A 12,270-nucleotide genomic window follows, 5' to 3' on the forward strand; every position below is an offset into this window, starting at 1 on the left:
TATGCACACCCCTTTCCAGGCCCCTCTATGCACACTCCAGTGTGTGTGTTATTTACATAAGCCAGCAGCGTCTCTGCTATCTTATCAGTGATAGAAGAGAGCTGGATAAAAATCCTCCTCTGTTAGGCTGTGAAAGGAGCTGGGCTGACACATACTAAGGAATTAGACAGGAAGAAATGATCAGCCTCACAGCCTGTCACTAGTGTTCAGTGCAGGAGAGCTGCAGGGGACAGAAGGTAAACACACAAGTGATCTCTTGAGATACAAAAGGAAGGCTGTATACAGCCTGCTTGTGTATGGATGTATTTTCTATGTGTGGACATTATGGTTGCCAGGTCGGCTGATGGAGAAAACCGGACAGGGGGTGGAGTTAGGGGCGGAGTCAGAAGCGCACTTTTATGTAGAGTGGGGCTAAGCAATGGGCTTTTTTTAAAAAAAATTTATAGTATTTATATCGCACTGACATCTTCTGCAGCACATTACAGAGTACATAGCCATGTCACTAACTGTCCTCACCAGTAGTACTGGTCCAGTGCACATAAGAGACAGTTTTTCACCAGTAACTGCACATAAGAGACAGCTTTTCACCAGTAAATGCACATTATAAGAGACACCTTTTCGCCAGTAAATGCACATAATAAGAGACAGCTTTTCACCAGTAAATGCACAAAAGAGACAGCTTTTCACCACTAAATGCACATAATGACAAACAGCCAGTGTTCCCAGTATATGTAGCCAGGGATATATGTGCCCAGTATATGTAGCCAGGGGGTATATATGTCCCAGTATACGTAGGCAGGGGTATATATGTCCCAGTATACGTAGCCAGGGGGTATATGTGCCCAGAATAGGTAGCCAGGGGGTATATGTGCCCAGAATAGGTAGCCAGGGGCTATATGTGCCCGGAATAGGTAGCCAGGGGCTATATGTGCCCGGAATAGGTAGCCAGGGGCTATATGTGCCTGGAATAGGTAGCCAGGGGGTATATGTGCCCGGAATAGGTAGCCAGGGGGTATATGTGCCCGGAATAGGTAGCCAGGGGCTATATGTGCCCGGAATAGGTAGCCAGGGGGTATATGTGCCCGGAATAGGTAGCCAGGGGCTATATGTGCCCAGAATAGGTAGCCAGGGGCTATATGTGCCCAGAATAGGTAGCCAGGGGGTATATGTGCCCAGAATAGGTAGCCAGGGGGTATATGTGCCCGGAATAGGTAGCCAGGGGCTATATGTGCCCAGAATAGGTAGCCAGGTGCCCCCCCCCCCCCCAGGAGGAGAACAGTGCAGAGAGAGAGCTGGGAGCAGCGGTGGAGAAGGGGGGCAATCCCCCCCTTGCCTTCCCTCACCTTAGGGTGCTGTCTCTCTCCCCTGCTGTCTCCTCCATCATGTGCAGCAGGCTGGCGGGTGGCGGGCGGAACTTACCTCTGTCGCAGGCACCGGAAGTTCGGGTCCCGCAGCCGCTGAGAGAGATTTGACTCAAAAAAGATCCGGATCAAAGATCCGAATCATTCATGAGCCGGACAACACTATTCAGACTGATAGTGTTGTCCGGCTCATGAATGATTCGGATCTTTGATCCGGATCTTTTTTGAGTCAAATCTCTCTCAGCGGCTGCGGGACCCGAACTTCCGGCGCTGGAGCGACACAGAGGTAAGTTCCGCCCGCAGCCACCCGCCAGCTTGCACTTCATATTGGAGGAGACAGCGGGGGAGAGAGAGCACCCTAAGGTGAGGGAAGGGGGGGGAGATTGCCCCCCTTCTCCACCGCTGCTCCCAGCTCTCTCTCTGCTGCGCTGTTCTCCTCCTGCGCTGCGGGGGTCGCTAAAACCGGACAACTTAATTGTCCGGTTTAGCATGTTTTTTTACACCGGACACAGGGGCCAAAAACCGGACTGTCCGGTGTAAAACCGGACACCTGGCAACCCTAGTGGACATACTGTACATCAACCTACTTCCTGCTTTGGTGGCCATTTTGTTTGTTTATAAACAAACTTTTTAAAACTGTTTTTGACTACTTTTAATGTGGCGGGAAGCAGCAAAATTGTGACAGAGGGTAATAGATGTCCCCTAACGCACTGGTATGTTTACTTTTGTGCGATTTTAACAATACAGATTCTCTTTAAGGCTCTTTTCCACTAGGAACTGGGATTGCGTGCAAAATCACTCTGCAAAGCACTCAGCACAAGCAGACACTAGAGGAGCAGTGGAGGGATGCGAGGTCACAAGATATCTTCAACTTTAATGTCAAAGATTGCACAAATGGAGGTGCGGTAATGGAGGGGCTCTGGAAGACTGGCCGAGCCTCTGGAGTGAGGGAACGTTATTTTTTAATGTGCCTTCCAGATTACTTTAATGGCCGCCGATTACAGATCGATTTCAGCATGATATCTTGTGGTAATCGGCCTCATGTCGCCTCCGGCCACCGCTCCCCCTAATATGCATGTACCCCACTCTGCCTTCATACTTACCAGCCGCCATCTGCGCTCCTCTTCCGGATTCATGCCCCATGTGATTGCCACCCTAATGCACGAGGGGCACACACATGCCCTGCTTGTGATGCTCCAGCAACCACATGGGGCGCAAATCTGGAAGAGAAGTCTGCACACAGCAGCAGGTAAAGTATTCATGCAGGGGGATCAACTGGGCATGCTGTTGGCCGTACCGATTTTTATCAGATTTGAAAATAATTGAATCGAATGATCGATCAGCCACCAAATCTACAGATCTGTGTCCACCTCTCTGCCTAAAAAAAAACAAAAACTTTTTTTTTGGCCGAGAGATGACTCTGTACATAATTTCTAACAGGTCCGATCTAATTTCAATCATTTTTTTTTCTGATCGTTTTTCTCATAGAAGCAATTGGAAATCAATCGGTAAATAGATCCGTCAGTAAATCTGCCGAAAAAGCTTGTGTATTCCCAGCATAAGAATGTTGAAATTCTGGCAGGAGTCCGGCTGGAACACAATAGGATTATCAGATTAAGAAAAGGTTTCCCAGCATCACAAGAGCAGGCTGTGGTCAGGGACTGGTGCAGTGAATGAAATAAAATCCTCAAAAAAAGCCATTGCTGGTATTTCTGTCCGTTTTTATTAACACAGCTGTTACGGAATTATTTCTGAAGTTCTCATCTTATTAGAAGCAGCAGACACTGTAGTGCCCCTAGTGGACATTCTGGATTAGCGTTTAGAGCAGACACAGCTGCAGTTTTGATAAGGCCACAAAATCTTTAGCAGCAGAAGGTCAGACATCTCAGGGCGTCCTGGATTTGTGTAAGCACAGCCTCTGGAGACTAGCATGTCTTGAGATCCCTATCCTACGGGGCGACAGCAAGTACTTCAAAGTTTAGCAGATGTGAATGAATCATTCAGCCTAGACTAACTACAGGCTTTCCTTTTTAAAGTGGGACTATACTCCCAAAATTACATTTTCAGTAACAACCCTTTAATTACATAAAAGAACATTTAAAAACATTCCCTGCATGTCAAAACCCATATTTGCACTGCAGAGAGCTATACAAGATAGCTTATCTCTGGCTACTTGGCAAATGCAATCATTGCCGGCTGAAGCTCTCTGAGGGATGTCTCTTCACTCTGCACCCTTATTTTCTGCTGAAGTGACTCAGCTGTTGCCAGGGCGATGTGTCTGTTTAGCAGAGAAGGGGGGCAGAGTGAAGACACATGCCTCAGAGAGCTCCAGCCTGTAATGATTACATTTACCTTTGCAGATTTCAAGAGAGAACAAAGCTCTTCCAGCTTACTGCAGCGAAAATAAAGGTTCTTACACACAGGGAATGTGTAGGAATGCTTTTAAATTTGCTTATATATAACTAAGATTAGTTACTGAAATTTTCGTTTTGGGTATCATTAATCTATTAGATGTTAGATTTGATTAAAACACTAACAAAAATCTAATAAAAAAATGAGTGAGATTCTCTCGACGTTCAATCATATTGTTGATTTGATACTGATTGGGAAAAGGAAATTGTGTATAAACAATGCTCAGCCTGGGGGTCTTTTTAAGGGGCAAATTATTTTTGCATTATTGATCATTGGTTAATTAGGGGTTTATAAGTCATTTTGACATTGTAAACATTCATGCCCCTCCCCCCCCCCCGTGCAGTACTACTGTGGAGGCACAGAACACTCCCAGGGGTGCGTGCGTGGCTGGTCAGATTACCAGGGGAAATTAAAACAGGAGAGGATGGCGTGGGAGCCTGCGCACCTAATAGGGCTGTAGGCAGCCCCAGGTAAGTATTAATACCCCCCATAAGAGAAGTCTCAAGTTTCCTTTAAAGACTGGATTCAACAGCTTCCCCAAAGCAAATCTACTTTCAAGTACTGTATTCTGACATTTAATACAGCATTCAGGGTATGTATACAGAATGGGGTGTATTACTGTAGTAGCTAGGCCTATTATTATAGAAAACTTGTCCTCCTGCGTCCCTTGGGGATCTCGCTGCAGCCCTCCGAACAGCGGCGATGTAAATATTTACCTTCCCGGCTCCTGCGCAGGCGCTCTGGCGGCTCTGAAATAGGCGGAAATACCCGATCGCCGTCGGGTCTGCTCTACTGCGCAGGCGCAAGTCTCCAGCGCCTGCGTAGTAGAGCGGACCCGAAGTATTTCTGTCTACTTCGGAGCCGAAAGCCGCAATACCGCCCCCGCTGGAGCCTGGAAAGGTAAATATTGAACAAGCTGACGGATTTGTCGGGCCGCTGTTCGGAGGGCTGCAGCAAGGCCCCCATGGGGCAGAGGACGGCGTGGGAAGCCTCATTGGGACCCTAAGGCTCCCCCCCCCCCCCCCCCGAGGTGAGTACCCCCCAGGGGAACTTTTTGATGTTACAGTGTCTCTTTAACATTTAGTCTCAAGCAACCGGAGAGTGCACTTATCCAGCATCACCCAGCTAATCCCCGTCTACTGCACAATAATGAGTTAGAAGAGCTCACTCTTGCCCCCTCCAGGAAGGTGTGCAGTCACTGCAAGTGATGCCCAGCTACAACCAGAATTCAGCAGCCTGTGGCACCTTTACTGACAATCCTGGATTCTCAAAAAGTCAAGTTTCCCCCAGTTTAGAGAGAGATCATCGGCACATCTGTCTTGTGACTGGCTGGGCAGACTTGAGATGAATATCCAGAGAGGCCATCGTGTTCAATACCAGCCTGGTGAATGCTGGAAGGCCAGTCTCTCTACCACTAGCATCCTGCAAAGCTCTGGACAGATCTCTTGGCGTTATAGATGCAGTCGTTCACAGACACGCCCTCGTACGAGGCTCCGATGAGACTGATGGGCAGCGCCTGCTGGCGGATGTACGAGGAAAGGTTTTCTGCAACAAAGAAAGGCAAATTTGTGGACAATGAAAGGGGGAAAAAAAATGCACTAGACCTTTTCACTCAAAAATGATTACTGGTAAATTCATTTTTTGGTCTCCTGATGTCAGATGCAGTATTAAAGGTACCCATACATCAGGCGATGATGGGCAGATTCCACCAAGAGATAAATCTCTCTGATCGAATCTGATTAGAGAGATTAGAGAGATCTGTCAGCTGCCCATGTTCCCCTAATGTATGTAATGTGTGGATTTATACATTACCAGTCCTTTGTCGCAGTGCCTGTCCGTCTTCTGAATCCGCCACTTAACCCTACACACGCCACCAGCTATGTGCCAGCGGTGTGTATGGGGCTAATGGAAGAGTGGTGGATTTGGAAGACGGATGGGCTCTGCGACACAGGATAGGTATTGTATAAATGCACACATTACATATATACACTGCGGGAACAACGCCAGGGGTTCCGATATCGCTTGCTGTTACCACAGTGCGTCCGACATCTTGCAGCATGTCCAATCGACGTGCTCGGCCCTAAATTGGTCGATCCGGCATTCGCTTGGTGGCACCGATTTTCATCCGATTCAATAATTATTGAATTGGATGCTCGACCAGCCGCTAAAATGTATGGGTTCCTGAAGTCTCTATGTCCTCTTGCTATCCATGTTATCACACCCTTGTAGGGTGTCACACAGATCCTTTATATACCATCTCAGGATGATACATGGGAAGAAATATAGAGCGATACAATGGATGGTATCATAAGCTGCTGCTTTACCCCAATTTACACAGCTACATGGCCTACTGTACTCTCCAGCTAATCTGCTAAAGTGCCTGTTCTCATCAAAGTGTTTGAAGTGGGATTATACTCCTAAAACTAACATTTCAGTGACTACTCTGCATAAAAGAACATATAAAAGGTATTCCTTGTATGTAAAAAGGTTTAATATCGCTGCAGAGAGCAGTACAGGCTTGCTTATCTCTGGCTTATTGGCAAACGTAATCATCGTCTGCCTGTGTCTTGCTTCTGCTCCCTCCTCCCCAGGGGTTGGCCCATGACGCCAAGTGACGCAATTGCGTCAGACGGCATGGACCCTGGAGCTGCATTTCCAGCCCCCCCCCCCCCCCCCACCCATGTTACCTTATGAGCCGGCTGGCCGTGGGGGGGGGGGGGGGGCAGGTCAGCAGGAGGGGGTAGCAGCGCAGGCAGGAGGAGCGAGCACACAGCAGTGGGGAGGAGGGCCAGACCCCCCCCCTACTCACCTCTGCTTCCGCATTCCAGCCGTCATAAGCGAAGCATGCGTGCGATCCTCCAGATCTCCTGCAATGCCACCCACTGCGTACATTACGTAGTACACAGTGGGCAGCATTGAAAGAGGAGACCTGGAGGCACGCACGCAGCATGTCGAGGTGAGTAATTCATTCCCTGTCTGCTGCCGCTGATTGCCATTCCCCTCCTGCTGCCACACTTCTGGAGGGGGAGCAGGGAAGGCAGAGCCCCAGGTGAGGGAGAGGGGGTCTGACCCCCTTTCCCCACCGCTGCATACCCGCTCCTCCTTCCTGCGGGGGGAGGGCGCATTCTCACAAGTTTGCCTCAGGCGGCAAAAAGTCTAGAACCAGCCCTCTGCTGAATAGAAGCAATGCCCTGGCAACAGCTGAGTCACAGGCAGAGAGTGTCTCCTGGCCAGCAGTGATTACATTTGCAGATTAGCTAGAGATAAACAAGCCTGTACTGCTTTATGCAGTGAAGTTAAATGTTTTTACACACAGGGAATGCTTGTGAAAGCTTTCAAATATTCTTTTGTATCTAAGAGTAGTTACTGTAATTTTAGTTTGGGGAGTATAATCTTACATCAAACATGTCCTCAATTCACTCTATCCTTGAAGGGATTTCCTTTCGGTACTGAGGAATTTCTCAGCTAGAACCACACACCGGATGGAGCCAACACAAAAGGTTTCATGAATTGTCTAATGCACCAGGGATTTGCACAGTTGATAACCAGGCTATAACCACTTAAGCCCACAGGGTTGTTTATTTTTTGCATCTGAGCAACTTTCACCTCCCATTCATTTGCCAATAACTTTATCACTACTCATCACAATGAATTGATCTACAGTTGTGTTCAAAATTATTCAACCCCCACTGAAATGGAGTGCTTTGGCCAGTTTGACATTGATTTTGATCATTTCAGTCATCTTGTTTACAATTAACCTCCTTAGCGGTAGCCGCCGCGGAGGATCACATGGCCCCAGGACATTTTTTTTTTTTAAAACTGGTGCAATACGCTATAGCTAGCGATTCGCTAGCTAAGCGTATGCACAAAGTTGCTCCATTCCCCCGCGATCGCCCCCAATTGGCTCCAGGCTTCGTCATGACGGCGATCGGGATTGCGGCTGACGTCTGACGTCATCTCCGATCGTCGCCATAGCAACATCGGAAGCCGATAGGGAAACTGCGCTCTTCGTGAGATCGTAGCAAGGTACGTATAGGCGGCGGCGATGGGCGGGCATGGGGGGGACCGGAGCAACCTTATACATACGCTTAGCTAGCGAAATGCTAGCTAAAGCGTTTTCAAAACCTCCTGGCGGACGCAACCTCAAACTGCGTAGCGCCAAGGGGGTTAAATCAAAGAGGTACTTGTAAGTCAGACAAATATAACATAACATTTATAATGAAATAACCACAAATGTATTTTCTGTGCTCACATCATCAGTTTTATTCAAAGCCCCAAGTGACATTCATTCTTAGTACTTAGTACAACATCCTTTTCCAGTTATAACAGCTTTTAAACGTGAAGCATAGCGTGACACAAGTGTCTTGCAGCGATCTACGGGTATCTTAGCCCATTCTTCATGGGTAAAAACCTCTAGTTCGGTCACATTGATAGGCTTGCGCGCTGCAACTGCTTTCTTTAAGTCCCACCAGAGGTTCTCAATCGGATTTAAAGTGGATCCGAGGTGAACTTTTACTCACTGCATGATTGTGTTCCTTTCCTATTGTTTATAGGGCATTCCTCAAGCCAAATACTTTGTTTTTGTTTTAATACTCTAATTCCCTTTAAACTAAACAAGTCACGTCCACAGGTTTTCAGAGAGCCTTGGCAGTAGCAAGTGCTCATGGGAGCTCAGTCTGGGCAGGAGGAGGGGAAGGTGTTACTAGCCATTGATTTCAGAGGCAGAGGGGAGGAGGGAGGAAGAGGAGGGATTAGGTTTTTTTTTCACAGGCTGAGTGCTTAAGATTTAGAAAAGGCTGCCTCTGTAATGATTACAAACAACATGGCTGCTGTCATTGCATCACAGGAAGAAATACTCATATTCTACTAAAGCTGTTTGCAGCTAGATTTGCTGTGTAAACTATCTAAACTTTAGATAAGATCTATAGACAAGTTACTTGTTATAGTTAGTTTTTCATCTCGGATCCGCATTAAGTCTGGTGACTGCCTCACTAAAGTTTTGGGATAATGATCTGTGGACTGATGAAACACAATTAGCACCGTTTGAGCTCATGGATCAACGCTATGCTTGGAGGAGGTAGAACAAGGCCTATGAAGAAAAGAACACCTTGCCTACTGTGAAGCATGGAGGGGGGGGGGGGGGGGGGAGGGGTCAATCATGCTTTGAGGCTGTTTTGCTTCTGCAGGTACAGGGAAGCTTCAGCATGTGCAAGGTACCATGAATTCTCTTCAGTACCAGGAAATATTGGATGAAAATGTGATGCAGTCCATCACAAGCCTGAGGCTTGGGAGACGTTGGACCTTTCAACAGGACAATGACCATCACGGTCACCAGACTTAAATCCAATTGAGAACCTCTGGTGGGACTTAAAGGGGAACTGAAGAGAGAGGTATATGGAGGCTGTCATGTTTATTTCCTTTTAATCAATACCAGTTGCCTGGCAGCCCTGCTGGTCTATTTCTCTGCAGTAGTATCTGATTAAAACCAGAAACAAGCATGCAGCTAGCCTTGTCAGATCAGACTTATAAGTCTGAACCACTGAAACACCTGATCTGCTGCATGCTTGTTCAGGGGCTATGGCTAATAGTATTAGAGGCAGAGGATCAGCAGGGCTGCCAGGCAACTGGTATTGTCTAAAAGGAAATAAACATGACAGCCTCCATATACCTCTCTCTTCAGTTCCCCTTTAAAGAAAGCAGTTGCAGCGTGCAAGCCTAAGAATGTGACTGAACTGGAGGCTTTTGCCCATGAAGAATGGGCTAAGATACCCGTAGATCGCTGCAAGACACTTGTGTCAAGCTAAGCTTCGCGTTTAAAAAAGCTGTTATAACTGGAAAAGGATGTTGTACTAAGTACTAAGAATGAATGTCACTTGGGGGTTGAATAAAACTGATAATGATGATGTGAGCACAGAAAAGACATTTGTGGTTATTTCATTATAAATGTTATGTTATATTAGTCTGACTTACAAGTGCCTCTTTGATTTAATTGTAAACAAGATGACTGAAATGATCAAAATCAATGTCAAACTGGCCAAAACACTCAATTTCAGTGGGGGTTGAATAATTTTGAACACAACTGATATCTTGTTTTTTTCCGCCACCAATTAGGCTTTCTTTGGGTGATACATTTTTTTTATTTGTTTTATTAATAATAGTGATATAAAAGGATAGCATACAGACATTGAGATTATTATGCAAAGATAATAGCAGGTTACATAATCATGATTGTACATGTCCTGGTACAGTAAAGTCAAAATGGACATCTTGAAGATAGGATATGATATGCCACAAGTATATAGCAAACAACACCTACATGTACTTATATAGGCAGAAGGGAAAAGAAAAAGTTATTTTACGGTTATGCAGCATAGCATTGAGAGTCATAAGAACTATATAACTGATATAATACACTGACACAAAAAAAAAAAGAAAAAACAGAGCTTGACAACATGTCACAGCTTAAAGGGGAACTTCAGCCTAAACAAACACTGTCATTAAGTTACATTAGTTATGTTAATTAAAATAGATAGGTAATCTCTTACCCACCCTGTTTTAAAAGAACAGGTAAATGTTTGATTTCATGATGGCAGCCATCTTTTTGGTTGAAAGGAGGTGACAGGGAGCATGAGACACAGTTCCAACTGTCCTGTGTCCTGATCACCCCTCCCAGTAGCTTGGCAACGTGAACAACAACATAGGAAATCCCATCATGCTCTGCACAGCATCAGGGAAAAAAAGCCTGGGCTTTTTTTCTTTGATGGGTGGAGCTTAGCTAAAAATGCAGCTAAACATTATGCTGCATAGGTCAGGCCCTGCAGGGTCAGGCAAAGTTCTGATGCTGTGAAATTGTTAAAGAAACACCAAGCCTTTTCAGTTCTGCTGAGTAGATTTTTAGTCCGAAGGTTCACTTTAACAACAACGTGTTCTTGTGGGTGATACATTTTGCTACAAATTAATTTATTCTAAATCCATTTTAACAGGAATATTAAGAAAGAAATGGAAAAAAAAAATTATTTCTCAGTTTTTGGCCATTATAGTTTGATATTAATACATGCTACCGTAATTTAAACCCATGCATTTTATTTGCCCATTTGTCCCGGTTATTACACCATTTAAATTATGTCCCTATCACAATGTATGGCGCCGATATTTTATTTGGAAATAAAGGTGCATTTTTTTCAATTTGCGTCCTTCACTATTTACAAGCCCATAATTTAAAAAAATTATATTAATATACTCCTTTGCCATGCATATTTAAAAAGTTCACACACTTAGGTAACTATTTAGGTATTTTTTTTTATTGTAATTTTTTTTTATTAAACATTTTATTTGGGTAATTTGTGGTGAGGAAGGTAAACAGCTAATTTTAAATGTAAAATAATGTATTTGATAAAAAATAGATGTGGGTGTAGTTTTACTATTTGGCCACAGTCAAAAAATCCTGGAAGCTTGATCGTACGCTTCCTGGAAGTATTGGGAGGACGGGAAACTTTTTGTAACACAGAAAAACCGCAGCCTCTGATAAGAGGCTGTTGGCTTTTCTGCGGGGGGCTTCGATCAGTGAATGGGATCTATAATCCCATTCATTGATCGCTGGGCTAACGGCCGGAGGCCGGAGCGCGCGGCCCGCGGAAGTGTGCGCAGCCCATCTGGACGAGAATGTTCATCCAGATTGGCTTAAGTGGTTAAAATCTGGTACACATCTTTAATTTTTACTGGCCAATCACTGACCAATTTCACCACTTCCATGTAATAGTATTATTATTTATTGGATTTATGTAGCCACAACATATTACACAGCGCTGGACAACAAATAAGGTTACAAAAATTGATAATAGGAGTGACAGACAACACAACAGAGGTAATAGGCAGTAACAAACAAAATGCCAGATTATGGACTGCGGTGGTAATCCCAAATGATAAAAGTTTGCACTATTCTGTAAACAGGATGCATGGTCAAGTAGGATAGACAAGGAGGGAGAGCCCTGCTAAAGGCTTACAATGAGAGGGGAGGGGGAAGAGTTTACCCAAACTATCTGCTCATAGTATATCCTCATACTACATGGAGGTGGTAAAATTGATTGGCCAATCAAAATTGGATGTGTGTACAATGCTGAGACATTGAAGCGAAAAAAAAATTATGAATTAATGATTTGTATGTGTAGTACAGCTAAGAAATTAAACATTAGGAGCAGAGACATCTAATATTGTTTCCAGTACAGGAAGAGTTAAGAAACTCCAGTTATCTATGCAAAAGAGCCATTGAGCTCCCAGAGAGCTCGGTCTTCTGAAGCTTGTTATCTCAACTGTCAATCATTGTATTTTCTTTTTCTCTGCAGAGAAGGGTTCAAAAGTTCACTGGCCTGCTATGTAAAATCATTTAGAATTTGCAGTAGTTGTAAACTGCAAATATTAGAGAATGATGCAATGTTTTAAAAATAAACTATACAACTGAAAATAAAAATATGAGAATATTTTCGTTGCTACTAATGTT

General features: G+C 44.9%; 1 protein-coding gene across 1 annotated transcript in view; it reads right to left on the minus strand.

Annotated features, from left to right (window-relative positions):
• Positions 1-3,065: 3,065 nt before the first annotated feature.
• Positions 3,066-12,270, minus strand: part of PPOX (protoporphyrinogen oxidase) — a 124,802-nt gene continuing 115,597 nt past the window's right edge. The window contains exon 13 of the mRNA XM_068252264.1: positions 3,066-5,318. Coding sequence (XP_068108365.1) covers positions 5,188-5,318 — 131 coding nt within the window. The 3' untranslated portion in view covers positions 3,066-5,187. The remainder of the gene's footprint in view (positions 5,319-12,270) is intronic.

The sequence above is a fragment of the Hyperolius riggenbachi genome, chromosome 9 (genome assembly GCF_040937935.1).
Source record: "Hyperolius riggenbachi isolate aHypRig1 chromosome 9, aHypRig1.pri, whole genome shotgun sequence".
Taxonomy (NCBI): Eukaryota; Metazoa; Chordata; class Amphibia; order Anura; family Hyperoliidae; genus Hyperolius; species Hyperolius riggenbachi.